The 24,997-nt window shown below is 32.4% G+C and overlaps 1 protein-coding gene across 5 annotated transcripts in view; it reads left to right on the forward strand.

Moving 5' to 3' along the window:
• SI (sucrase-isomaltase) overlaps window positions 1–22,220 on the forward strand; it is a 153,973-nt gene extending 131,753 nt beyond the window's left edge. For all 5 annotated transcript variants that reach the window (XM_015085747.3, XM_053221242.1, XM_053221244.1 and 2 more), the window contains 11 exons: window positions 5,193–5,326; window positions 6,917–6,951; window positions 7,035–7,151; window positions 10,006–10,154; window positions 12,112–12,196; window positions 12,281–12,337; window positions 12,936–13,060; window positions 14,761–14,849; window positions 18,766–18,815; window positions 19,065–19,232; window positions 22,018–22,220. In XM_015085747.3, coding sequence (XP_014941233.3) covers window positions 5,193–5,326; window positions 6,917–6,951; window positions 7,035–7,151; window positions 10,006–10,154; window positions 12,112–12,196; window positions 12,281–12,337; window positions 12,936–13,060; window positions 14,761–14,849; window positions 18,766–18,815; window positions 19,065–19,232; window positions 22,018–22,086 — 1,078 coding nt within the window. In that variant the 3' untranslated portion in view covers window positions 22,087–22,220. The remainder of the gene's footprint in view (window positions 1–5,192; window positions 5,327–6,916; window positions 6,952–7,034; window positions 7,152–10,005; window positions 10,155–12,111; window positions 12,197–12,280; window positions 12,338–12,935; window positions 13,061–14,760; window positions 14,850–18,765; window positions 18,816–19,064; window positions 19,233–22,017) is intronic.
• Window positions 22,221–24,997: the final 2,777 nt, after the last annotated feature.

A 24,997-nucleotide genomic window follows, 5' to 3' on the forward strand; every position in this document is an offset into this window, starting at 1 on the left:
AAAAAAAAATTTATTCACTGAGGTAGTGAATTGAACTTGGGAACACGTTTTATGGTTCCTAACACACTGGAAGATGCTTAGTAAATTTAGAGACATGCAGGTAAATTTTTAAATAGTTGATATTCAAAGGTAATTAGGGATATTGAAAGTACATTTTACTCTTAAATAGCAAACATTATGAGGAAGAGATCAATACAATCTTCCAAAGAACATTTTGTGATTTAAAGACATTATACATTTCTTGGGGTGCCTGGGTGGCTCAGTCGGTTGAGTGACCGACCGACTTTGGCTCAGGCCATGATCTCGCAGTTTGTCAGTTCGAGCCCTGCGTCGGACTCTGTGCTGACAGCTCAGAGCCTGGAGCCTACTTCAGATTCTATGTCTCCCCCTCTCTCTACCCCTCCCCTGCTCATGCTCTGTGTCTCTCTGTCTCTCAATAATAAATAAATGTTAAAAAAAAAATTTAAAAAAATAAAGACATTATACATTTCTTTAAAGTGTTAGTTCATAAAATTTTCAGTAAATGTTTCATTTGTTATTTAAATTAAGCAGATTAATAAATTTTAAATGTTGAGTTAAATAGCTCAGTTTACACATACCCATAGACTTTTCATATGCTTTAGATACTTTCTTAATATTTATTTTTTGCAGTAATATTAGAAAAAAATATTGAACTCTCCTTCAGAAATTTTAGAGATTAAATATAGTCAAATTTTTAAAGACCTTGACAAATGTAAAAGGATGCTATAAGTAAATTATATTTACACTGAAGCAAAGGATGGATAGTAAAGACTTTTTATTTACCATTGGAGGAGAGTGAAAGGATTAAAAACATAATGTGTTCTTTATGTTACCCAGACTGTAGCATTTTATTGTTTCCTTTTTTGATTCATTTTGTGTCTTTCAAAAACGGTACACATTTGACATTCAACTAGTTCTTGCTACTGTGCTCTTCACTAAACATGTCACAAACAAGCAAAGCAAGGAAAGAATACAATGAGGGGATTCAGAAACAGAAGATAAATAATCAGCTTGAGAAATTGTAAACGGTTTTAGAGGAAGGACCTTGGCTACCGGTTGCAAATGAAAAGTTTCATATGTAAATGCCATACAAAAACTTTCAGTCTTCAATAGATCTCTCTTATTATTTAAAATTCAATCTTGCACTGGAGCAAGCAAAGTCTATGCTTCAAATGTATAAATAAATACACTTTAAAAACTACCTCAAAGTGTGTGTTCGAATTTGAGAGAATTATTCAATGATTATATGACTACATATTTCATATTTTCAACTTCAATAAATACCGGGAATGATGTTAGAGATTACTACATTTTTTTTCATTAGAAAGGATACAGAAAAATCAAAATCTTCTGTCTCCTTTTGGAAATTCAGGTGGTGTTAAAGATACAATTTTTAAATAAATGCCACAGATTTTTGTAATCATAATTTAGAATGGAGTAAAAATCAATAATTGCAAGTTATTTTTTTAGTTATTTCTATAGACTGGGTTAAATGGCAAATTAAAACATCATATTCTACTTCTTTCTATGTTTAATGTATCTAACTGGAAAAATAAAGGTGCTTTTTTGGGAGGATTATGTACTATAGGAAGTGGCCTCTTGTAAATTTTTTTTAACAAAAAATAAGTTTGGTAGATAAAAACAAACACAATATAGCTCACCCTTCCAATAATTTTGACATTTTCTTGTTTACAACTGTCAGTTTCTGTTAATTAGCTATTAGTCATTGGAATAGATACTGGACATATGTCTCTTAGACATTAATTTCTGATTAATATGGCTGAGCTGAACATTGATGTAGCTGGTGTCAATGCTTATTTAAAAAATTGAGATCTGGGACACCTGGGTGGCTCAGTAGTCTGAGCTCTTAATTTCAGCTTGGGTCACGATACCAGATCTCATGGTTCAAGCCCCAAGGCTCACTGACAGTGTGGAGCCTGCTTGGAATTCTCTCTCTCTGCCCCTCCCCAATTCATGCAGGCTCTCTCCCTCTCAAAGTAAATAAATAAACTTTAAAAAAAAATTGAGATCTGAATCCATAAAGCTATTTCCATGGTTTAGCCCTTCACATTATCTTCTCAATTACGGAAATTTCAAATTTAAATTTTATTATACACTCAAAAACAATGGAAATATTTCAGAAATGGGTACATTACTATTTCTAATGGATATTAAATATATAATACTGAATTATTTGCTTTCTATAAAGTAATTCAATAAAATATCTTTAGTTTTCAATGAATTTGTTTAAATAAATATTGAGAAAAATACTCCTGCAATAACTTTATTTACTCTAAGCAACACTGGTCAATATTCTAAAATAATTTAATGCCACCCAGAGACAGAAGTATCTGGAATATAGTTATCAATTGATTTCATCAGTAATTAAAAACAATAGCCAATTGAATAATTTCAAATTATTACCTTTAGTACCCATGGTGAAAATAAATATATTCATTTTGAAGATTTAAAATATATTTAAAAGTTTCAATTTAATATTTTCCTTTCACATTATCCACTTTTGTAATATATATCATATATATTGTATGTATATACAATATATGTATGGATATATACATATATTGTATATAATATATATTAAAAATCATTTTTAAGAAGGCTTAATTATATATTCTATACAATATAATATAATGTAATGTAATATAATGTAATAATATAATATAAATACTAAAACTCATTTTTTAAGAAAGATTTTTTCCCAGTAACTTAAGATATATTTAGAAGTTTTTAAATCCTTTTCAAAGAAGTGCTCATGTAGGTGACTAAAAACATACAATAAAAATACTTCCATAACACAACATTGCAATCCTTTGTATTAGCTAAATTTTTCAAAATCAAGCGGTAACAAAGGACAAACTGTCCTACAGGTGAAAAATGTTTCTTAAAATTGAGCTAAATTCATTATGACTAAACCATTTTTAAAATTAGAACATATCAAAAATATTTGGAAAATATTTATAGTGATGGGATTTTAAATTATATATTTAGTGGCAGCAAGTATTTCCCAAAGTTTTGTTCTCAATTCATTTAAGGGTTACAGAGAAGATTCTTCTAATGTAAGAAGTTAACTCTTTCTTAGGAGAAAATTATTATAAAAATACCTAATGCAGAATTTTTCTCAGTCAGATATCTAATAAGGCATATGTTCAGTTATTGATTTAAAGCCTAAGTAAATAATTTTTGCAAAAGTAAGACATACAGCAGAAAAAAAGAAATTCTTTAAGAATATATATTTCTTGAATGTTAAAAATTGGGGACAGTTCTATCCCTTTAGATAATTTTTTTTATTAGTTAAATGAAATCAATTTTGTTTTCAAATTAATTAAAATTAGAATATATGTTTCACATATATTTTTAGATTGATCATATGATATTTTATTCTCTACATCAATAATCATTCTTTTTAAGTTTATGTATTTTGAGAGAGAGAGAGAACCCATGGGGGAGGGGCAGAGAGAGAGAGAGAGAGAGAGATGGAGAATCCCAACCCTCCACATTGTCAGCACAGAGCCTGACACAGGGTTTAAACTCAAGAACCATGAGATCATGACCTGAGCCAAAATCAAGAGTCAGTTGCTTAACTGACTGAGCCACCCAGGTGCCCCAGTAATCAGTCATTTCTTGTGAAATGTCAGCAAATATATATAATGTATGTTAAATATATTAATGTACCTAAATAGACTTGATCCTTTATATTTATTATAGAATATTAAGCACTGAAGATGATTTTCTTATTGATCTTTTTAAAGATGGACATACATACAAGTAGGAAATTTTAAGTTAGCAAATACAATATGGTGTTTATTATTAACAGATAGTTCAATGTATCATATGTCCATTGAAAACACTTTCAGTTTTCTGTAACTTTGATTGGAGAAATTCATTAATCCAAAAACTTCTTGAGTTACCATTATATGCTAAGACTGTATTAGGTGTAAAAAGTACAAAGAAGATTAAGACATTATCTTTAACATCAAGAATTTCAGGGTCTCATTAAAGAAACTTTATATATGAAGCAATCAGTACAAACACTGTGATCCATGCTGTAATAAGAAAATGATTGGAAAGTCTGCCTAATTAGGTATTTGAAGAATTTTTTTTCCTGAAATAGTTCTATTTATATGCAGTTGATTTCAAACAATATAAAAATAAACATTTTACTTCCAATTAATAGTGGAAAATTTTTCGGGGCATCTGGGTGACTCAGTTGGTTGAGCATCAGACTCTTGATTTTTGCTCAGGTCATGATCCCAGGGTTGTAGGATCCAGTTCCTCATCAGGCTGCAGGCTGAACATGGAATCTGCTTAAGATTCTCTTGCTCTCTCCCTCTGCTGCCTCTTCCTCGCTCACTCTCAAATAAAATAATAGTAGAATATTTTTTTCTACCTTAGATGCTCTTATAGTATCACACACAGAGAGAGAGAAAGATGCAGATAATGTAAAATAATGCATTATTATATTATTTTTAGCACTAGAATATGTTTTAAAATGAATAGTAAATCATTGTTTAGTAAATCAAGTAAATAGTAAATCAAGTCACTGTTCCAAGACTGAGGAGGGGAGAGAGCAAAAAGAAATATAATGTAATTTGTAAAATTCATTCTCTTGAGATATGGCTTGGATAGATTCTGTGCTTGAAATAAAACAACTACTTTTATTTTCACCACCCAAAATTTCATTCCCTTTAATCTACCCTCTAAAACAGGGAATACTATAGCAAAGATTCTCTGTTGAGTAATGTGGAGATTAAGTGTTGACAAGCTATAATTGAGAAGGGTTGGAGCAATCAATAGAGCGTATTCAAGAGAACATATTTAAGTAGAACTAAATGAATTCATTCAGAAAACTTAAGATATAATTATTTACCTGATTTGATAACTTCAATAGTTGACTTAACTTGTATTCATTGAACAAATAAAGGCCACTTAGGCATGTCAGTCTGATAAATGTTGGAAGGGAAGAAAAATGTCCTTTATGTCTATGAGAATTTTATAGTATAATGAAAGAAGACTCACTTATAAAGCTAGTTGTAATAAGAGATAACAAAGACACCATAAAAAACACATCTTTTTAATGAGATGCTCATAAGTAGAAATATCTGAAAAATACCTCATGTAAGAACTCATAGATACTTCTCCATCTATATTAGTGCATTGCAGAAGACAACTGGCAAAAGAGGAATTGTTATTTCTCGTTCAACATATCCTACTGGTGGACAATGGGGAGGACACTGGCTTGGAGACAACTATGCACAGTGGGACAATTTGGACAAATCAATCATTGGTATGTGAGTCACCATCTTTATCATTACTCCTTTGCATTTTCTGTTAAGTATTCACTTTTTCTGGTAATAGTTTATATACCTTATAAGTCCTCAGAAACATGCTTTTCACATCATATTTTATGGCAAATAGCATCATGAAAATGTAGTGTGCCAGAAAGTAGGAGCTGGGATGCTTTCTAGAAACTAATAATATCCAAATAGTTTATTTTGAGACAGTAATTTCATCCCTTTTGGTCTCAGTTCCCCAGGAAAAGGGCAGGAGCTGGGAAAATAACATGTGGAGCTAAGAATAGAAATGGGTCGAAATTCTAGATTCTAGGGAATAAGAATCACTCATAGATGCTAAAGAATGAAACATTTCTAACCAAATTTTGAAAGAGTGTTTTGACAATTGTTAGGTAAATAAGATATTATCGTTTTAAAGGGGAAATTGATACTTTTCATTTCAGATCTAGTCTTAAAATTACTTTACGTTTATATTAGGATTCAAGGAAACAATGTTACTACTTTAAAAGAAGAGCTGGGATATCACATGAATCCTATTTTATTGAAGTGATCTCAGAGGATTGTATTTAATGAGGATAATTCTTATTTGTTTGTTTTTTTCCAAATAATGAGGCCTATGGTTAAATAATTACATAGATAGCCTATTATATTACATTATATTATATTATGTTATATTATTTTCTAAATCATCATCTACATAGCAACCAAACAGATCACTCCTGTACCTCTAGCTTATAGCTCTACTTTTCCTCCTTTCTGAACGAAATTACTAGCCTTACTGCTTTTTATTTATTTTTTAATGTATTATGTTTATTTTTTAGAGAAAGAGCATGAGTGGGGAAGGGACAGAGAGAGAGGAAGACACATAATCTGAAGCAGGCTCCAGGCTCTGAACTGTCAGCACAGAGCCCAACATGAGGCTTGAATTCACAGTGAGATCATGACCTGAGCCGAAGTTGGATGCTTAACTGACTGAGGCACCCAAGCACCCCAGTTTTAAAAACTGAAACCAAGGTGGTGGCTGGGTGGCTCAGTTGATTAAATGGCCAACTCTTGGTTCCAGCTCAGGTCGTGATCTCACAGGTCCCAACTTTGAGTCTGACGTTGAGCTCTGCGCTGACAGTGCAGAGCCTGCTTGAGATTCTCTCCCTCCCTCCCTCTCTCTCTCTGTCCCTCCCCTTCTCATGGTCTCTCTCTCTCTCTCTCTCAAAATAAATAAATAAACAAACAAATAAAATTAAAAAAATAAAATTAATATTAAAAATGAAACTGCTTCCGTAACTTCTTCCAAACTGAGACAGAAACACTGCCATTTTATTCTCATGCTATAATGTATTTATACCTATTTTGTGCTCTAAATATACCATCTTGAAAGTGTCAAAGAAGCATAGTGTCTTATTTTTACATCATTAACATTATAACAGCATGAATATTTTAAGAGGAAATGATAGGTGTATTAAAAATCTGAAAAATGTTTCATTAGATTAGAGGTTATTAGAAATGGAACATCTTAACAAATCAAATCATCAAATATCAAAATATATGATGTAGTATCTTTCTAAATTTTTCCTGATTTTTTTTAGGTATGATGGAATTTAGTCTCTTTGGAATCTCATATGTAAGTAACTGTATTTCTTTTATCTTCATAACTTATAAATTTTAAGAAAAAACATTGAAATTAAATGTAACAATATATTTTAGACTGGTGCAGATATCTGTGGTTTCTTCAACAACTCAGAGTATGAGCTCTGTGCCCGCTGGATGCAACTTGGAGCATTTTACCCATACTCAAGAAATCACAACATTGCATTTACTAGGGTATGTAATGACTGCATGTGCTTTCATTCCTTTCCTCCTAACCTTAGAAGTTTTGAATAGAACTCCTCCTGCCTGGCTGATTTCTAGCGCTTGCTTTGAATGAACTTCTTTACATTTACTGAGGACATCGGAGCCCATCACTTTGAGAATTTTCTGATTTGGGTTACTCTTCTTTCTACTTTAGGGTTTAGAACTTGGTTAGCTGGCATACTTACTGCTGTTCCATATACTTTTAGAATAGCCAGGGAGGGGAAAAAAAAACTGCTTCTGTATGTAACTTCTTCCAAACTGAGACAGAACAATAGAAAAAATCAGCTTCAAAGTAAATTACAAATGAAAACTCCTTGGAAATACTAGTATCAGTGCATGAAAATGAGCAGATTTAAAAGGCAAATGTTAAGACAATGAGTTGAAAATTTGAGAAAAAAAAGGAAGAGGGAATTAAGAGCTAATTCTTGTGTGGTGGCACAATTCTGCACTTTACTAAATTGTCTGAAGGAAATGTTTGAATAAGAGGGGTGACAGTATTACAAATTATGGAAAAGTATGAACAATTAAAGGCAATATCTAAGAGCTTAATTTTGTGATATTGACTTTAGTGAAGAAGTGCAGGGGAAAGATGAATTATCAAAAGTAACTCGTGGAAGAGTTGTAGACAGAGCTGCTCTTTGAAGGATGGGTTCTAGCAGCAGTAACTGAATGGTGAATCTCATCAGGTGCTGTGAAATCTTTGTGTCCCTCCTGAGAAATTTTAGTTAGAATAGAGGAGATTTATTTTAGAAAATAAAAATCTATACAAGGATAGAAGGCAGTATGGGACCACATTTTGGAAGAATTTGAAAGTTGGGCAATAACAACATAACTTGATGAAATAGGAATATTTTAACAGGAAAACTTGCTGTCAGTAATGCAATTTAGAAAGCTGTAATATTGGAAGAGTGGGATGAATCAAAAGCCTGGACAGGGATTTATTCAATAAGTATTTATTAGGAGGCCACTATTTAATATTTACAATGTCCCTGCTCTAAGATTCATAAATTGTAGGCAGGATAGAGATAATAGGCAATTATGTGTATGTATATATGTATATATGTATGTATATATGTATAATCAGGTATAAATAAATGCATATAAAGAAAAGATAGTGCAAGCTAAAGTGACAGCAATTTGGGGGATTCTGTTTTAGAAGGGGTACCTATGAAGGTCCCTCTTGAATAAAGTGACTTAAGCATTAGAGTGGAGACTTTAGTGGGGCACAAAAACCAAAAGCAATATAAGGATATGGGGGGCAGGGAGAATTTCAGACAGACGGAGTCAGTGAAAGACTCCAAGATGGAATTTTGGAGAAGATGAAATAGAGGAGGAGGAAAAGACTGAAGAAGTATTTCTCAATAAAAATCTGCAGAACAGAAAGCTCAACTTAAGTTTAATTTTGAGGTAGTACAATTAAATTTAGAATTCATGGTTAGGGGCATCTGGGTGGCTCAGTCGGTTAACCACCCGACTTCAGCTCAGGTCATGATCTCACCGCTTGCGAGTTTGAGCCCCATGTCGGGCTCTGTGCTGACCGCTGGCATCCTGGAGCCTGGAGCCTGCTTCAGATTCCGTGTCTCTAACTCATTCTCTGTCCCTCCCCCCCACTAATGCTCTGTCTCACCTTCAAAAATAAATAAACATTAACTTTTTTTTAATGTATAGTTTAGACTTAAATGCTTGTATATCAGCTTGTTAAAACTGAAATAACATCAGTTAAGTCAGCAAGCAACAGATAGGATCTTTGCGTCTTTCTTACTTGACTTTGGAACTAGTAAGGATAGAATCTTATAGCTTAATTCTTGGACCTTTTTACTTTCAAGGTTTTGCCTCTTCTAACATTTTTACATATACAAACACCCAGTCATCTTTGAAGCTTTCTAATCTAAAGCTCATTAATCTACATCAAGCTTACTGAAATCTAAAAAAGTTGGAATCTTCATAGGTATGGCCAGCTCTTAAGGACCCTCTCTGTCTGTTGAAAAACATAAACATATTGCCCCCTAGAGTTATGTGGCAGCCTTGTTTGTTCCCCAGCACACATTAAAATATAAAATGCTAATCACCTTCACTATTATTTTTTGACCAGTAAGTGCAACAACATTTCTTAACAGGCTTTTAATCTTTCCAGTATCAACTTTAGTCTTTTTACCTGGAGTGTGTATTCCAGAGTGTATCTGGGCATGTTGTTCTTCCTTATCCAGCATTAATTAGGTCCTTTCTTTCTGCTATCTTAATTCTTTAATATCATAACTTATCCATTTCTCAGGAGAACACATAATGTGGGGGTCACCATGATAGGTTCTGGGTATCTCTGTTTATTCCAATCCACTTTTTAAAAATTTGTTAATGTTTATTTTTAAGAGAGAGAGAGAGAGCACAAACTGGAGAGGGGCAGAGAGAGGAGACAGAGGATCCTAAGCAGGTTCTGTGCAGATGCAGATGCTTAACCCACTGAGCCAGTCAGGCACCCCTGTTTCAACCCGCTTTTATACAGCATTTCATTTATTTTCTAGTCTTTTCACCCTGATTATCATTATGTTGTCATCTATTCAAATTGAACTGTTCTTTACATATGTTCACCTAAACTAAATCAAGCTATGGGTATAATTTGCATTTTTCATATTGAAATAGTAATATTATGTTCTTTCTCCATCATATGATAGTAATATTATTGCATAAGGTTTTTGGTAAGAAAGTATATAACACATGGCAATGAATGAATATTATTTTCTAGTTTTCATTCTCTATATATGTATCTGAAAATTATGATTTAAACCAGGACAAATGCTTATGACTATTTCATTCTGCTTTGTTTCAGAGACAAGATCCTGCTTCCTGGAATGAAACTTTTTCTGAAATGTCAAAGAATATTCTAAATATTAGATACACTTTATTACCCTATTTCTATACACAGATGCATGAAATTCATGCTCATGGTGGCACTGTTATTCGACCCCTTTTGCATGAGTAAGTGCACATTTTATTTCCTGCCAAAAAGAAATGGGTTTCATTTAATTTACTCAGTAATCTCTCATAGTATAGAATATTTGAAACTGGAAACTTTTTCATTGTTATTTTAGTATATATTTTCAGTTAATAAACATTTACATAAATAAGTCTATTGATAATCAGGATGTTATTAAAAATGAAACATTAATCAGTTATTAAAAAGTAATAATTCTTAGAAATAACTACTGTACACCTAGAGTTAATTTAGATTTACATACTTATTGTATTGACTTTTAAAAATGGAGGCAAGTAATATTATCTTTATATTATGCTTTGATTAACTGAAGTTTAGAGCAATTAATTAAATCTACCATATATATAACTTACTGAAGAAAACCATCTCACCTCATCTTGGAGGTGTATTATAGAATACCCTAGAACAGTTCTAACATTCTCCCTAGAAAATTGTTTTGGATTCACTTCTTCTTATATTTTTTAATGTTTATTTATTTTTGAGGAAGAGAGAAAGAGACAGAGGGTGAACAGGGGGAGGGGCAGAGAGAGGGAGACACAGAATCTAAAGCAGGCTCCAGGCTCTGAGCTGTCAGCACAGAGCCTGATGTAGGGCTCGAACTCCTGGACCATGAGATCATGACCTGAGCCAAAGTCATACGCTTAACCGACTAAGCCACCCAGGTGCCCTAGGATTCACTTCTTAAAGCTCAAACTGATACATGATTAAATCTTGAAATTCTATTCTATGGAGCATAGTTGCATAAATTTTAGCCTGTTCTATTTTTAAGGCAAATATAAGACAATTCTGTTTGCTAATGTCACAAAAACAACACAATTAAAAGTAGTACAAAAAACCTTTGAAATAATCATACTTAACTTCTTATGTACCTTATATTACCAGAGTAATTGAGTGAGGTGATTTGTTAGACTACACAACTGATAAATCAGCAAAAATATACGGCACATGTTTACTAAAATAAATAATAATACACAAGGCAAAATGACAAAATAATAAGTTGATCAGTATGCCTTCTGTTCTCAGAATAGGGTTTTAAAAAATAATAGGTATTCCTAGATTCATATCAGCCTCTAGTTACTTTATTAATTTATCTACCATAATCCATTCTTTATTTTTGATAAAATTTTATTAATATCTTGCCTCTCTTATTTCCAGACTTTCCCCTCTTGTGTTCTCCCTATTTACTTCCCAGCAGAGTCGAATTATCAGCTCTGGACTGAGTCCCCAACCAGAAACATTATTATTAACTATGCAGACTCTTGTCCTGTTGAGAACATCTGGGCCTTTGTTCCCATGGGAAGTCCATGAAGAGTAAATTCAGAGTCCCATTTGGCATTAATCTCAGTTTATAGTAAAACAAAGCAAGACAAAAACAAAAGAACAAACAAAAATGTGCAATTCCATTTCAATTAGAGAAAAATGTGGTTATTTAATAGTGACTATTCTCAAACTATGAAAAACAGATTCTGGTGTTTCCAACCATTTGTTTCTGAAATTCAGAAATATATTAAGTTAAATGCACCATTCAGTGAGCTTTAAGTAGGATAAGCAAAATCTTTTTGAATTACCAAATCAAGGTTCTTAGAGCACACCTGTTTAACAATTCTCATCCAGAGTACTTACAACTTTTGCTTCCTAGTTTGTTGATCTTTTATGAGGCACAGTTAATATTTGTACCTCTATGAGTTCTCTTCAGAGGTTTCTCATTCAGCTGGTCTTATAGACATTCTCTGCATTTTGAAGTAAATTTAGTTATAATCTAGATTTACTCATAAAATAGTGTGTTAATTACTGCACATTAAATCCTAACTGATAGAATTGTTTTTGATTTGTTTATAGTTTGGTTTTCATTTCAGTCCACATAAGTCTATACTGCAAAATGTGATTTGAATAATTATTTTATGATATTCAGATTTACTAATTTGTAAATATTTTGTCAAGGTTCTTTAATGACAAGCTAACCTGGGATATATTCAAGCAGTTCTTGTGGGGTCCAGCGTTTATGGTTACCCCTGTACTGCAACCTGTAAGTTCTATCATACATTTTTGTTCACAAAATAGTTTTGTATTTGGTTTATATGTTTTCAATGATTATATCTTTAAATTCCAGTATAGGGACACTGTAGCAGGCTACGTCCCTGATGCTCGGTGGTTTGATTATCATACGGTAAGTAGTTAAGAATTCTAGGGCATTGCCAAAGTGGAAATGAGTAACAATTTGATCCAAGCCTTTTCTTTAGGGACATATTTGGTCTACTTTACATTTAAAAAGAGTAAGATAGTTCTTGCTAATTACAGCTGAATCAAATTAACACACAGTGAAAGAGAGTTAATTTATGCCCCATTGTTTGTTATGTAGACATTGATTTATTTTACTGAATAAGCATAGAGAGTGCACATTATACACAAAAAGTTCATTGCCCTTTATTGAATATATGAAATTATCATTAAAGGTGATGTAGTCCTTCCAAGAATAATGTATGTGAAAAGTCAGGAATAACTTTTGTGACTTTTCAAAACCCACACATTTTCTTCATGTGAGTATCACAAAAACAAATAGTGGTAAATTATTTTCAAAGCTATTAATAATTAAGAAGTACATGCTTTAAACAATATGATTTCCTGAATAAGTATTTGAGTTTTTATTAATTTATAAATTAAGTATATCATTTGATTTATAAAATGCAACCTCTCAAGCACCAATATTGCTGATGATTCTATTTCTTATTGCTTGTGTTCTTTCCTTCCAACCATCTCATTTCCAGGGCCAAGATATTGGTGTCAGAGGAAAATTTAATGAATTTGAAGCTCCTTTATATAAAATAAACCTACATGTCCGTGGTGGTCACATTCTACCATGTCAAGAGCCTGGTTTAAACACATTTTACAGGTAAGTGAAGTGTTTACAGAGCTCAGATTAAATTTTGGATACATCATGTCAGAATTGTCAAGAACTGGGAAGGGGTCTGAGATTTTACCCTACTTCAAAGCTTACAAATTACTTTGTAAGTTAGTCTGCCACTGTGTCATGAATTTTAGGTAGGACACAAAGGTCTGTTTTACTCAAGGCATAACAAGAGACACAAACTTCATGTTTGCTTTTTTCTTTGCCCCCAGAGTTCCATGGGGATGACATGGAGTGGCCTATGCTGAGGCAGGTGCTACACATGTAGGAGGTTTGTGCCACAGCTAAGGAACTCCAAACCTAGGCAATCTTTTATAATGGGCTGCAAGCAAGCATGTTCATTGTTTGCTTCCAAGGGAGACTTTACCTTTGTTATTATACTGGCCAGTAAATTTTTTTAAGTTTATTTATTTTGTGTGTGTGTGTGTGTGTGTGTGTGTGCGCGCGCGCGTGTGTGTGTGAGAAAGAGACAGAGAGAGAGAGAGAGAGAGAGAGAGAGAGAGAGAGAGAGAGAGGGAGAGGGACCCACGCAGGTTCTGCGCTGTCAGCCCAGAACCCAACACAGGGCTTGATGTCACAAATGGTGAGATCTTGACTTGAGCCAAAATGAGGAGTGGGACACTTAACCAACTGAGCCATGCAGGCGCCCTGGGCAGTAAAATTTCTTTAATTAATTTAAAAAGAACACTGCCCTATCTTCCAATACTGTTTGCTTTAAAAACATGCATTTTTAATATTTTTCCCTTTTTTTTAATTTAAATTTTAGTTAACATACAATAAAATATATAGTTAACAATGTAACTCCATATATAGTTATAACAATATAACTATATATAAACAACTTAACAATATTAACTATAGTACTATATGTTAACTAACTAAAATTTAAATTATGTTTATATATGTATATAAATTCATGCTAAGACATGTTAACATCTTGACATGGAAAATATTAAGTTGCTGTAGAGATTTGAACGCTAGATGTTTTGGATATTTTAGGGAATTTCCATGGCAGTACAACCTTCAACATTTGTGATTGGAAAAGGTAATTATGCCTAAGTGTAACTGTCTGAGAAATCCTTCCTTAGCAATACGAAGCTATCAAATGAAATCACTTGTACAGTGAGCATGGAAGCAGATATTTAGTTCATAAATGGGCCTATGCAGACACAAGCTTGGGAGGGATTGCCCATTTCAAGAATAGAACTTAAAATTTTCATACTACTCTTCACATTCTTGTTAATAATTTCCAATGATATTTCAGTGATTTATGTATGGAAATGTGAAGAAGGTTTAAACGATAATAAATAAAAATTGCTATTAATATAGTTTCATGTCTAATGGTCAGTGACAGGATTAGCAGAGAGAAAAATAAATAAATATATCAATAAATTTAACATGGTTATAACTATTATAAGTGAGGCTCCTTTCATTTTGTTGCAATAGATCAAAAGACATGCATGATATTTTCTATTAAATGTGAAGGATTTTATGGTTTATATCATTCCCAGTAACTCATCACAAAAGGAAAGTCCTTTAATTTTATTGGTCTAAAACAGTTTGTATTCTCCTTAGTTGATAATCATCTTTGTTTTCGTTTGGATACTTATGTGGGTGCCATATCATAACTAAACATATGCTACTGTATAAACATTGGTTAAAATTATGTCTTTTTTTTTTTTTAGTCGACAAAACTACATGAAGCTCATTGTTGCTGCAGATGCTAATCAGATGGCACAGGGATCTCTGTTTTGGGATGATGGAGAGAGTATAGGTGAGTGTTCCATTTAGTTGAAAAATGTAATTGCTGACATACATATATGTCACATTAGTTTTATGTATCTACTACTGTACTTTGGAGGCTGAATGGAAGCTAATAATATTATACAAAGCTGAAATCATTTAATAATTAGCTGAACCAACTTAAAAACTTAGTGTTACGAACATTAAAGACTTTTCTCTTATCCTAAATATAGTTGATCCCTATGGTAAATGTCTGCATATCTAAGAGATGTGTGTGCACAGAGATTGTATATGGATCATCTTTTACTCCTGGAAGTTAGCCCATGCCATTCATGATAGACATTCCATATGTATGAGGTCTGCCCAGCTGAAAAGCCATGTTCCATGTGTATGTGGTGATGCATAAAGGATGCCACTAAAACCTGACATAGTCTAGAAATAAAACTCAAGTTTGATTTTGTATTTCATGGCTATTTTTTTGTATTCAATATTTTTACATGAAAACTTTAAAGATTTAAACTTAGATCTATGTTTATGACTATTTCTTAAAACCAGACTGAACCGCCAAGCTTCCAGCAATGCGTGTTTTGCTGACCATTGTCCTCTGAATCACTTGCAGTAGGCTATTAAAAATGCAAATTCTGAGGACCACTTAATTTCCATTAATTTGGGGAGAGGCCAGGTATCACCTTCAGGTGATGATTATGCTGTTAATTAAACACTCATTGTGGATTAGGTTTATTGACTGTCATTAATAATGCCAACTCTACTAGATGGGAAATCTGAATATTCACTTAACACAATCCACATAAAAACTAATATCTGGGTGAGTCGTTGTTCTCATGGAGCAGTTCATTACAATCTAATTAAATTATCTGTGGAAGAGAGATCTTTCAGTACTAGCAAAGACATTTACCTTGTATCTTTTTAGGTGAATCATAGTTAATATTTTTCAATATTAACAATAAGAATTATTTATTAGTAAATAAAGTACATCAGGAGATTAATATAAGAATCATATTGTAATAATCAAGACTCTTAAAAAAAACCTTTCCTAGTATTTTGTGATTTAAGGTGAAGAATCGACCACTATTAGTTAAAATCCTGTTTTTAGAGTCCTAATCTTTATTAACACAAAAAGAGGGTTTGTACTAAGTTTGCAGCCTTTCTCACCTGGGTCCAGCAGGTTGTACTTTGAATTTGCCTACAGCTTCCCAGGGTTGTAAAGTTGAGTAGTGCATAATTTAAACCTTGTCTTGGAATCTTTGAATTTAACTATCTAACAAATTAATTCCTTTGAACAGCAAAGGAGACAACGTGCCCCTTAGAAATTTTTTTGTAGCTCTACTCACCAAACTAAGATATAGATGAAATAAGTTGATATGACCTTTACCCTATTAATGTTTCATGGCAGGTTTTTTTAATTACTGAAAAGTAACATAAGTCAGATATTTATTTCTTGATCCCTCTATATAAACATACAAAATTATTTTGGCTAATTGTATTTAGCGTTTTTTGGTTATATTGCACAATCTCAGTATTTAAGTACAAAGATTTCAGATAATCCCTTGACATTTCTTGAGTAAACAGCAACAACAATACACAACAGATGCTTAGAGTGCTCGGATTTAGTGGATCAGAATCTCCAAAGAAGTTTTCTCTCACAGCCAACTCATCAATCTAGTTGATAGACACTAATTTTTTTCCTCCTTTAAGTACATTCACATTTTATAATGTATTATTTTTTGCTGATATATATTTTTTACCTCAAAGAAAATCAAAGATAAAATACAGCATTTCCTCCTTTTCCATGGTTTTGCTTTCTGCCATTTTGGTTACCCACAGTCAACCGTGGTCCCGAAGCAAATGATCCTACTTCTGAAATGATCATTTCATCATGTAGGCATTTTTCATCTCACATTGTCACAGCAAGGATGAATATAGCACAATAAGGCATTTTGAGAGTGAGAGAACACATTCACATAACTTTTATTATTACACCATATTGTTATAATTGTTCTATTTTTAGTTACTGTTCATCTATTACTGTTCTTAATTTATAAATTAAGCTATATCAGAGGTGAGTCTTTTATAAAAAAAAAAAAAGCAGAGTGTATACAGGGTTTGGTACTGTCTGAGGTTTCTGACATCCACTGGGGGGGCATCTTAGAATGTACCCCCTACACATAAAGGGGGACTTTTGTAAACCTATCTTTAAACTCGTGTATATTAAGTAAATTTTGACCATGCTAACTAATAAAGTTGTAGATTAGTAAAATCTTATTTTGTCCTACTTATCTTTTTTTAAAAATGTTTATTTATTATTTTAATAGAGTGCACATGAGGAAGGTGCACAGGGAGTGGGGAGAGAGTCCAAGCAGGCTCTTCACTGTCAATGCAGAGCTGGACAGGGGGCTCGATCTCACGAACTGTGAGATCATGACTTGAGCTGAACTCAAGAGTTGGATGCTTAAGTGACTGAGCCACCCCTGTCCTACTTATCTTAATGAAATAGGTGTATGTGTACTCTTGACTAACATCATCTGTGGTATTTTTTTCTTATTTATGAAAAACAACAAAACTGCCCATATCTTCCTAATAGTTATCACTTCTGTGTTCTTTTACCTCATGGTTCTATAAACAATTGGTCTTAAAAACTTATGCTATATTTGTATAGTTAAAAGTTAAGACTAAAATTTTTGCCTCAGAACACATATCAAATAAGCCATGCATACATTGGTACATATAGAAAAAATGTTTTAGGCAGAACATAATTTAATTTTAGTGTAGGAAAAATTAATTGCAAACTAATTTTCAGAGAATTATTTAATCTAATGCCGGCATTTATAAGTTGGAAGAGGAAATTAAAATCTGTTACTTTTTCAATGTTTTTTTTTTAAGTTTATTTATTTATTTTGAGAGAGAGAGAAGGTGCATGCACTCACATGTGCACCTGGGGGGAGGAGCAGAGAGAGGAAGAGACAGGATCCCATGCAGGCTCCCATGCTGTTACTACAGAACCCAGAGTGGAGCTCAGACTCATAAACATGAGATCATGACCTGAGCCCAGGTCAAGAGTCGGATGCTTAACCTACAGAGCCACCCAGGCACCCCTCAATGTTATTTTGTTTCAGTCATGTATTTGTCTCCACTTTCGCCTTTCTGTCTTACCCATGATTGTTTAGTTTTACCTCTAAACACAATCTTAGAATTCAGGGAAATCTAGACTTGTTTCCAGCTTTTGTTAATAATTAGTTCATTTACTTTCAGCCATTTATTTAACTTCTCTGGGACTCACATTCCTCTTCAACCATAAGAATAATAAAATAACTTATCTTAGAGCAATGTGATAAAGTACTTAAAGTTTGACGAATAGTACTTAATTTAAGCTGTGAAATTATTTTAAAAATTGATTTTAATATGGCAAGATTATATTTTGATGAACAAGGATATAAACCCTGTTTTATTATTTGTATTTCAGTAGACCTATAATAGTCTCTAACAACTGAATATTTTTCTCAAATGACACTAGAATACGTTACCATCATATTCATTTGCCTTTATACATATTATTATGTTGTCAGTCATTGAAGTGGCCCATAAGTGTCCACCACTATCACCACCCAATTCTGTTAATTCTTTTACTTCTTTCACCCTCCCAGAGGTGTTTAAAGTGATTTTAGACCTGTCACCCTTTAGTGTTACCCTCCTACATACAGATACACACACTCCTGGCCTTCTATAGCCCTCTCTGGTGAGACTCATCCTTCATATCTTAGTCCTTTTTGGACTATATTTGAAAAAGTTCAGTAAACTTAGAGAAAAATTTGATATGTGTTGAGGGTATTTGATACCCTTTATACTGGGAAAGAGAAGCAAGATATACTAGTTTTTACTATTTTTCTTCTTTGGAAATATAAATATATTACCTTTTTTTCTCTCTACAGACACCTATGAAAGAGACTTATATTTCCTGGTACAGTTTAATTTGAACAAGGTATGTATTCATGCCAGATCATTTGTATGCAATTGTGTTAAACAATATTTGAAATTTTATGCCAGATTTTATACTTATTTATATTTTCATATTTCATATTTGCTGTATAATGTATCTCATTTCAAATATGTGAGTAAATAATTTGCTATACTATGAAATCCACTGTAGTTAACAGACATAGATTTTAAAAGATTTAATTGCTTTTGAAAATGAAGGGTTTATATTACTTCTTTTTCTGTGACTTTATAGAATACCTTGACAAGCACTATATTGAAAAATGGTTACATAAACAAAAATGAAATGAGGCTTGGATTCATCAACATATGGGGGAAAGGAAAGACTTCTGTTAATGAGGTTAATCTCATATATAATGGAAATAAAGTGTCAGTTAAATTTACTCAAGAGGCAAACAACGAGGTAAGTGACAAAGGAAAACACACTTTTTAATAGAGTTTTTCAAAATGTCTATATGGATATCTTATATTTCCTATCCGTCAAGAAGCATAATTATGGATACCTGTGACCTTTGTTGTTTATTCATATTCATTAAACTTCCTGAACTATCGCCATTATGATCATCCTTAGTAACATGTCCTATGAATCAACCTAATGGAATGTATGTTACAATTCTCCTGATATAATCTAAGCAAGATAAATTTCCATTAAGCCTCTAAATCAGTTGTCCCTATATGGTAAAGTGCCTTAAAATTTAATTTTTTTTAATATAAAATGTCTACATTTAAACATTTAATACATCTTAGATAAAATATATTTGGAAATCCTTGCAAGATGTGTCTGTTGGCACTCATGAATAATTTGACACACAGGTGTATGAGGATATGGTTCATATGTTAAATAAGGTATCAGGATTTTTATGTTATAGTCCATTGTTGCCAGTAATTAGTTTTTTACATTGAACAAATAATTTTAAGTCTTTTTTTTCTTTCAAGTTAAATAAGAATATGCAAGTGAACAATCTCTTAAGCTCCTTCCGATTTAAATTCTGGAATCTTTGTTCTGAAAAGGTAGATTCCAAAGTGCATATATTCTAGAAGACAGCTAACTGTCATAAATGATCCAAGTATAAGGCTATGTCTGCACTGCTAAAACTGTGTGATTGTGTGTGTGTGTGTATACCTTTTGTCTTTGTAGCTGTATAAAAATAAGTAGCTGTGAGTCAACCAGTCGCTTCAGGTGAACTTAATTTACAAAATAGCCAGTTACTTGACTGACTTCAACTTAAAAAAAAATAACAAACATCTTGGACCACAGTCCTAGGTCCTCATAGATTTTACAAACATGAGAGATGCACAGCACCTGAAAGATTGTTTCATCCAGTTGAAACTTAATACCTGTCTTGTTGTTACTACTGTTTTGTAGCCAAGTATCATTTCCCCTTTAATACAGAACTATGTCTTAATTACTATTTTTGTATCAAAATAAGTTTATTTCTTTAAATTATATGGAGGTTGGGAAGTTAGAGTTTTGTATATTTAATGTCCTTCCTTGGTAATAAAAAAATTGATTAACACAGTGCTCCACTCCCATTTTTCTTCTTTTTAAAATTTTACTGGTTTATAAAATTGTATGGTAAAGCCATCACTGATTTAGTCCAGTGTTAATCATATGGTAGACCAAGAAACTGAGTTCTGCAAGAGGAAAATTAATTCTCCAAGAATAAATAGTTAATAGTTATCAATCATAATTAGCAATCTGTGTTTTTGAACTGCCCAATATTCAATCAGAATAAAAAGGGTGATTTGCCATATATACTTTCTTACTCTTTATTTACTACTACATTGGTAAAAATAAAGTTCCTAACTTTTACTATAAAAAAAAAAAACTAAATACAATCAGGTGAACAATGTCAAATAAGATATTTTAACATATCAAATATCTTTTCAAGTTGATTTTGACTGAATATTTGGCATAAAAACACATCATTTATAAAGAAAAATTCATTACACTACTTCTAGATCCATTCACAAGAAATTTTACAACATTTCATTACCTCAGGGATTACAAAAGATTTTAACTACTAACAATTGAGCAGTGCCTTCTAAACTCATTTAATTAAAACAAATATTAATGAGCACCTACTATTTCCAACCTTTCTACATATATGGGAAAACTAGAGAGTGGTCAATTTCTTTCTTTATCCTGGTTGCCCTTCTCCATGGGTGTGGGAATTATATGCAAAACATGATTTAATTGCTTTATCCATATTATTTAAAAAACATTTTCCTAGCAATAGTTACATTTTGTTGTCTTTTGTACAGCTATTAAAAGCTATCTGACGTACTTGTTGCTTTTCAGTTTTGGTAAAAAGGAACTAAGTTAGATTTTGGTGTAAGATGGTCAGTTTCAAATCTGGCTAATTTATATTTTAAAAAATTATTTAACTTTTACCTTTTAAATTCTTCTGCCCAGAATGTTGTGCTTTCGAAAAGAATATATTTTATAAAGCCCCTATAAGAGTGCCTGGTATTCAGTAGGCAGTAAAGGAATGTTGATTCTCTTCCTCTTCTTTTGCATATTTGATAATTGAATCTAAACTTTCTGAGCTAAGGCACAGAAAGTCATGTGAGTGTATTGGAGAAAAAGCAATGGTAAGGTCTAATGAAATCATATCATAAAAACATTGGACTACAGCTGCTTAGACACCTCCATAATTAGTCCCTACGTGGTCTAATTGAGGTTCTGTCCAGTGAAAGAAAGTAACACAACAGAATTGAAATTATTGGCGATAAATTCAGCATCCTAAACCTTTAGGGATTGATGCAAAAGAAAACATATTTCTAATCTAATTTGTGTGTGTAGATGACTGGCTCATATTTGAGAGCAGGAAGCACAGAGATTTATCTAATGCAATTATAAATAATACCATGTTTCAGAATATGGAGAAAGAGTAAAGTAATAGAAATCAAGATGACTGGTTAAGTTTTAGTTTTTCACAATCTTTTAACAACCATTCCACCTATCTGAGATTTATTTTTATTTGAATAATGAGTGGGTTGGGTGAGATTATTAGTGAAATAGTTGTGAGCTCTCTGGAATAAAAATTCATCAAAAAAAAAAAAGAAACAAAGACTATCATGTTACTTACAGAAAATTTATTTATGGAAATAGTCTTTGTTAAAAAAACAAAGGGACCCAACATTGTTCTGATTAAATAATAATTATCATTTTACTTTCTTTTTAGATATTAAATATTGATCTGACAGTAAATAATGTTATTCTTGATGAACCAATAGAAATCATCTGGTCATGAAGATCACCATCAATTCCAGTTGTCAAAAGGAAATTAACACCTGGATTTAAGATTCACTGTACTTACAGTTTTTTCTCTTTGTTGGTTTCTTATATTGTATAAAATATGATTTTAATAAAGTCTATCTAAAGTTATTCCATAGGGTACATTGATATTAATACTAATTTTATTACATTAATGTGTTCTAAATCCAGTTTTTTAACATATTTAGTAAGATTTAAGTAATTCTAGTTACCTTGCTAAATATCAGCCAAAACCATAAACTAGTTACTAAATACATATGTGCATAACTGAGATATAATTAAAATAAGTGATTATTTAAATGACATTTTTGTGTAATTGTATACAATATTTTCTCCAATGTTTAGTAAATTTAAGTCAGGTAACAACAGTTGTCATCATATTTAATTATTTCTTAGTATGTACATTTAATTAGGACACAGAAAATAAAATGCACATAGGTATAAAAAATATACATTTCTCTTTATTTTCCAAAAGAAAATTGTTTTAGTTTAGGTTTTTGTGACAAATTATCATAGACTGAGTGGCTTGAGCAATAAACATTTATTTCTCATTGTGCTGGTGGCTGAGAAGTCTGATGAAGTTGCCATAAGATTTGGTGTCCAGTGAGGACCCTCTTTCTGGTCTGCAGATGGCCATCTTCTCCTTGTATCCTCACATGGCCAAGAGCAGAAAGGACACCAGCTCTCTGGTGTCTCTTAGAAGGCATTAACCCCATTCATGAGGGCTCCATCCTCATGGCCTAAGTACTTCTTAAAGGTGCTCCTCCAAATGCCATCATTTTGGAGATTGGGGGTTCAACCAATGAATTTGGGAGGGACAAACCATTCAGTCTATAACAGAAACCCAAAGTTCTGTTTTAGCTTTGTTTTTTCTTTAAAATTTTCTTTTAATGTTTATTTATTTTTGAGACAGAGTGTGAGCGGAGGAGGGGCAGAGAGAGAGGGAGACACAGAATCTGAAGCAGGCTCCAGGCTCTAAGTTGCCAGCACAGAGCCCAACACAGGGCTTGAACTCACGAACTGTGAGATCATGACCTGAGCTGAAGTCAGACGCTTAACTGACTGAGCCACCCAGGTACTCCAGGTTTGCTTTTTATACAGAAAAAAAAATATTAAAATTTTTTCTATTTAGCTAGTTGAATAAACCATTCTAACTCATTTATGTGGTTTGCAAAGCTCTAAATCATGGTCTAAAATAGTATTCATTGGTATTTTTTTAACACTTGGGTTTCTTTGAATTTACTTAATCAAGTAATATCTGTAACTTGATACAATTCTTTTCTAACTAAAAATTAAAACATTATTAAAGTAGAATATTTAAGACAATAACTCAGAATACAAGGACTTGGGAAACAATAAGAAGGATAATAATTATTATTATCAAAAAGACAATAAATAACAAGTGTTGATGAGGATGTGGAGAAAGGAGAACACTTGTGCTTTGTTGGTGGGAATGTAATTGGTGTAGTCACTATGGAAAACAGTATAGAGTTTCTGCAAAAACTGAAAACAGAACTATCACAAGATACAGGAATTCTACTTCTGGGTATTTATTTGAAGAACACAAAAATATTAACTCAAGATGTATGCACTCCATGTTCATTGCAATACTGTTTACAATAGCCAAGATATGGAAACAATCTAAGCATCAATTGATAGATGAATGGGTAAAGAAATTGTGGTATATACACACAACAGAATATTATTCAGCCATTAAAATGAATGAAATCTTGTTTGTGATTTGTGGCAACCAACATGGTTGGACTTTGAGGACAGTATACTAAGTAAAATATGTCATGTAGAGAAAGACAAATACCATATAATTTCTCTTATATGTAGACATTACAAACGAAATAGGAGTTCATAGATAGTGAACAGATTGTTGCCAGAGGTGGGGGAGGGATAGAGGGGAAGATGAAAGAAATGAGAGAAGAAGGTCAAAAGGTAAAAGAAAAGAAAAGAAAAGAAAAGAAAACAGAAAAGAGGAAAGAGGAAAGGGAAGGGAAGGCAAGGAAAAAATGCTAGAGTATTGTTATAATGGAATATTTAAGACAATTCATACCTCAGAATACAAGAACTGGGGGAAAATAATAATGACAATAATGGCAATAATAATGATAACAACAATAAAAATAAGTTTACTTCTAAGAAACGTTATAGCAGTTAAGGAGAATTTACAAATAGATTATAAATTATAAAATCAGGTGCTGGCAAAGAATACACAATCACTACAGATGGGATTATAAATGAGCATAGCCATCTTTAAATGGCAATCATGCAGTATTCAGTAAAATTAAGTTTGTGTATCCACTTTGACCCAGAGTTCCACTCTTGAGATGCTTTTATAGAGGTGTGCAAAGAGGTATATACAAGCATATTTGCTGTTTGTTGCTGAAAAAGAAAAAAATAATCATGGACTGCTCTCAGCTAGGAGTTGGCTTGGCTCTAAGAATTAAGCCATGATGTTTTTCTATTGAAAATAAATACTTCCACAGACATCTAACCACAGTGGAACAAGTCAAAAACAAGACTACTCAGAATCATTTTTGAGGACAGGAAACAATAAAAACACTCTCCAAATCACAAAAATACCATATATCTGCTTCTATGGACTAACAGGAGTGATCTGTTATTTTTTATCAACTGCAGCCGTAGTCTTATTCCATTCCTTCCATCTCCTAGAAAAAAATAATTGCCAATTTAAAGGCATCACTTTTGACCATGGTAGCAAAGAAGTGGAGATAGTGTCTGTCCTAATAGAACTTTTAATGACAATAGTCTTTACAGATCTTAAGTCACTTGGTAAGAAGAAATTTTGGTTCCCATGATGAAATCAGTGAAAACATGTTAGCTTTAAATATAAAGTTAACTTGTGTTGTGACTATTAC

This window comes from Acinonyx jubatus, chromosome C2, assembly GCF_027475565.1.
Source record: "Acinonyx jubatus isolate Ajub_Pintada_27869175 chromosome C2, VMU_Ajub_asm_v1.0, whole genome shotgun sequence".
Lineage (NCBI taxonomy): Eukaryota > Metazoa > Chordata > Mammalia > Carnivora > Felidae > Acinonyx > Acinonyx jubatus.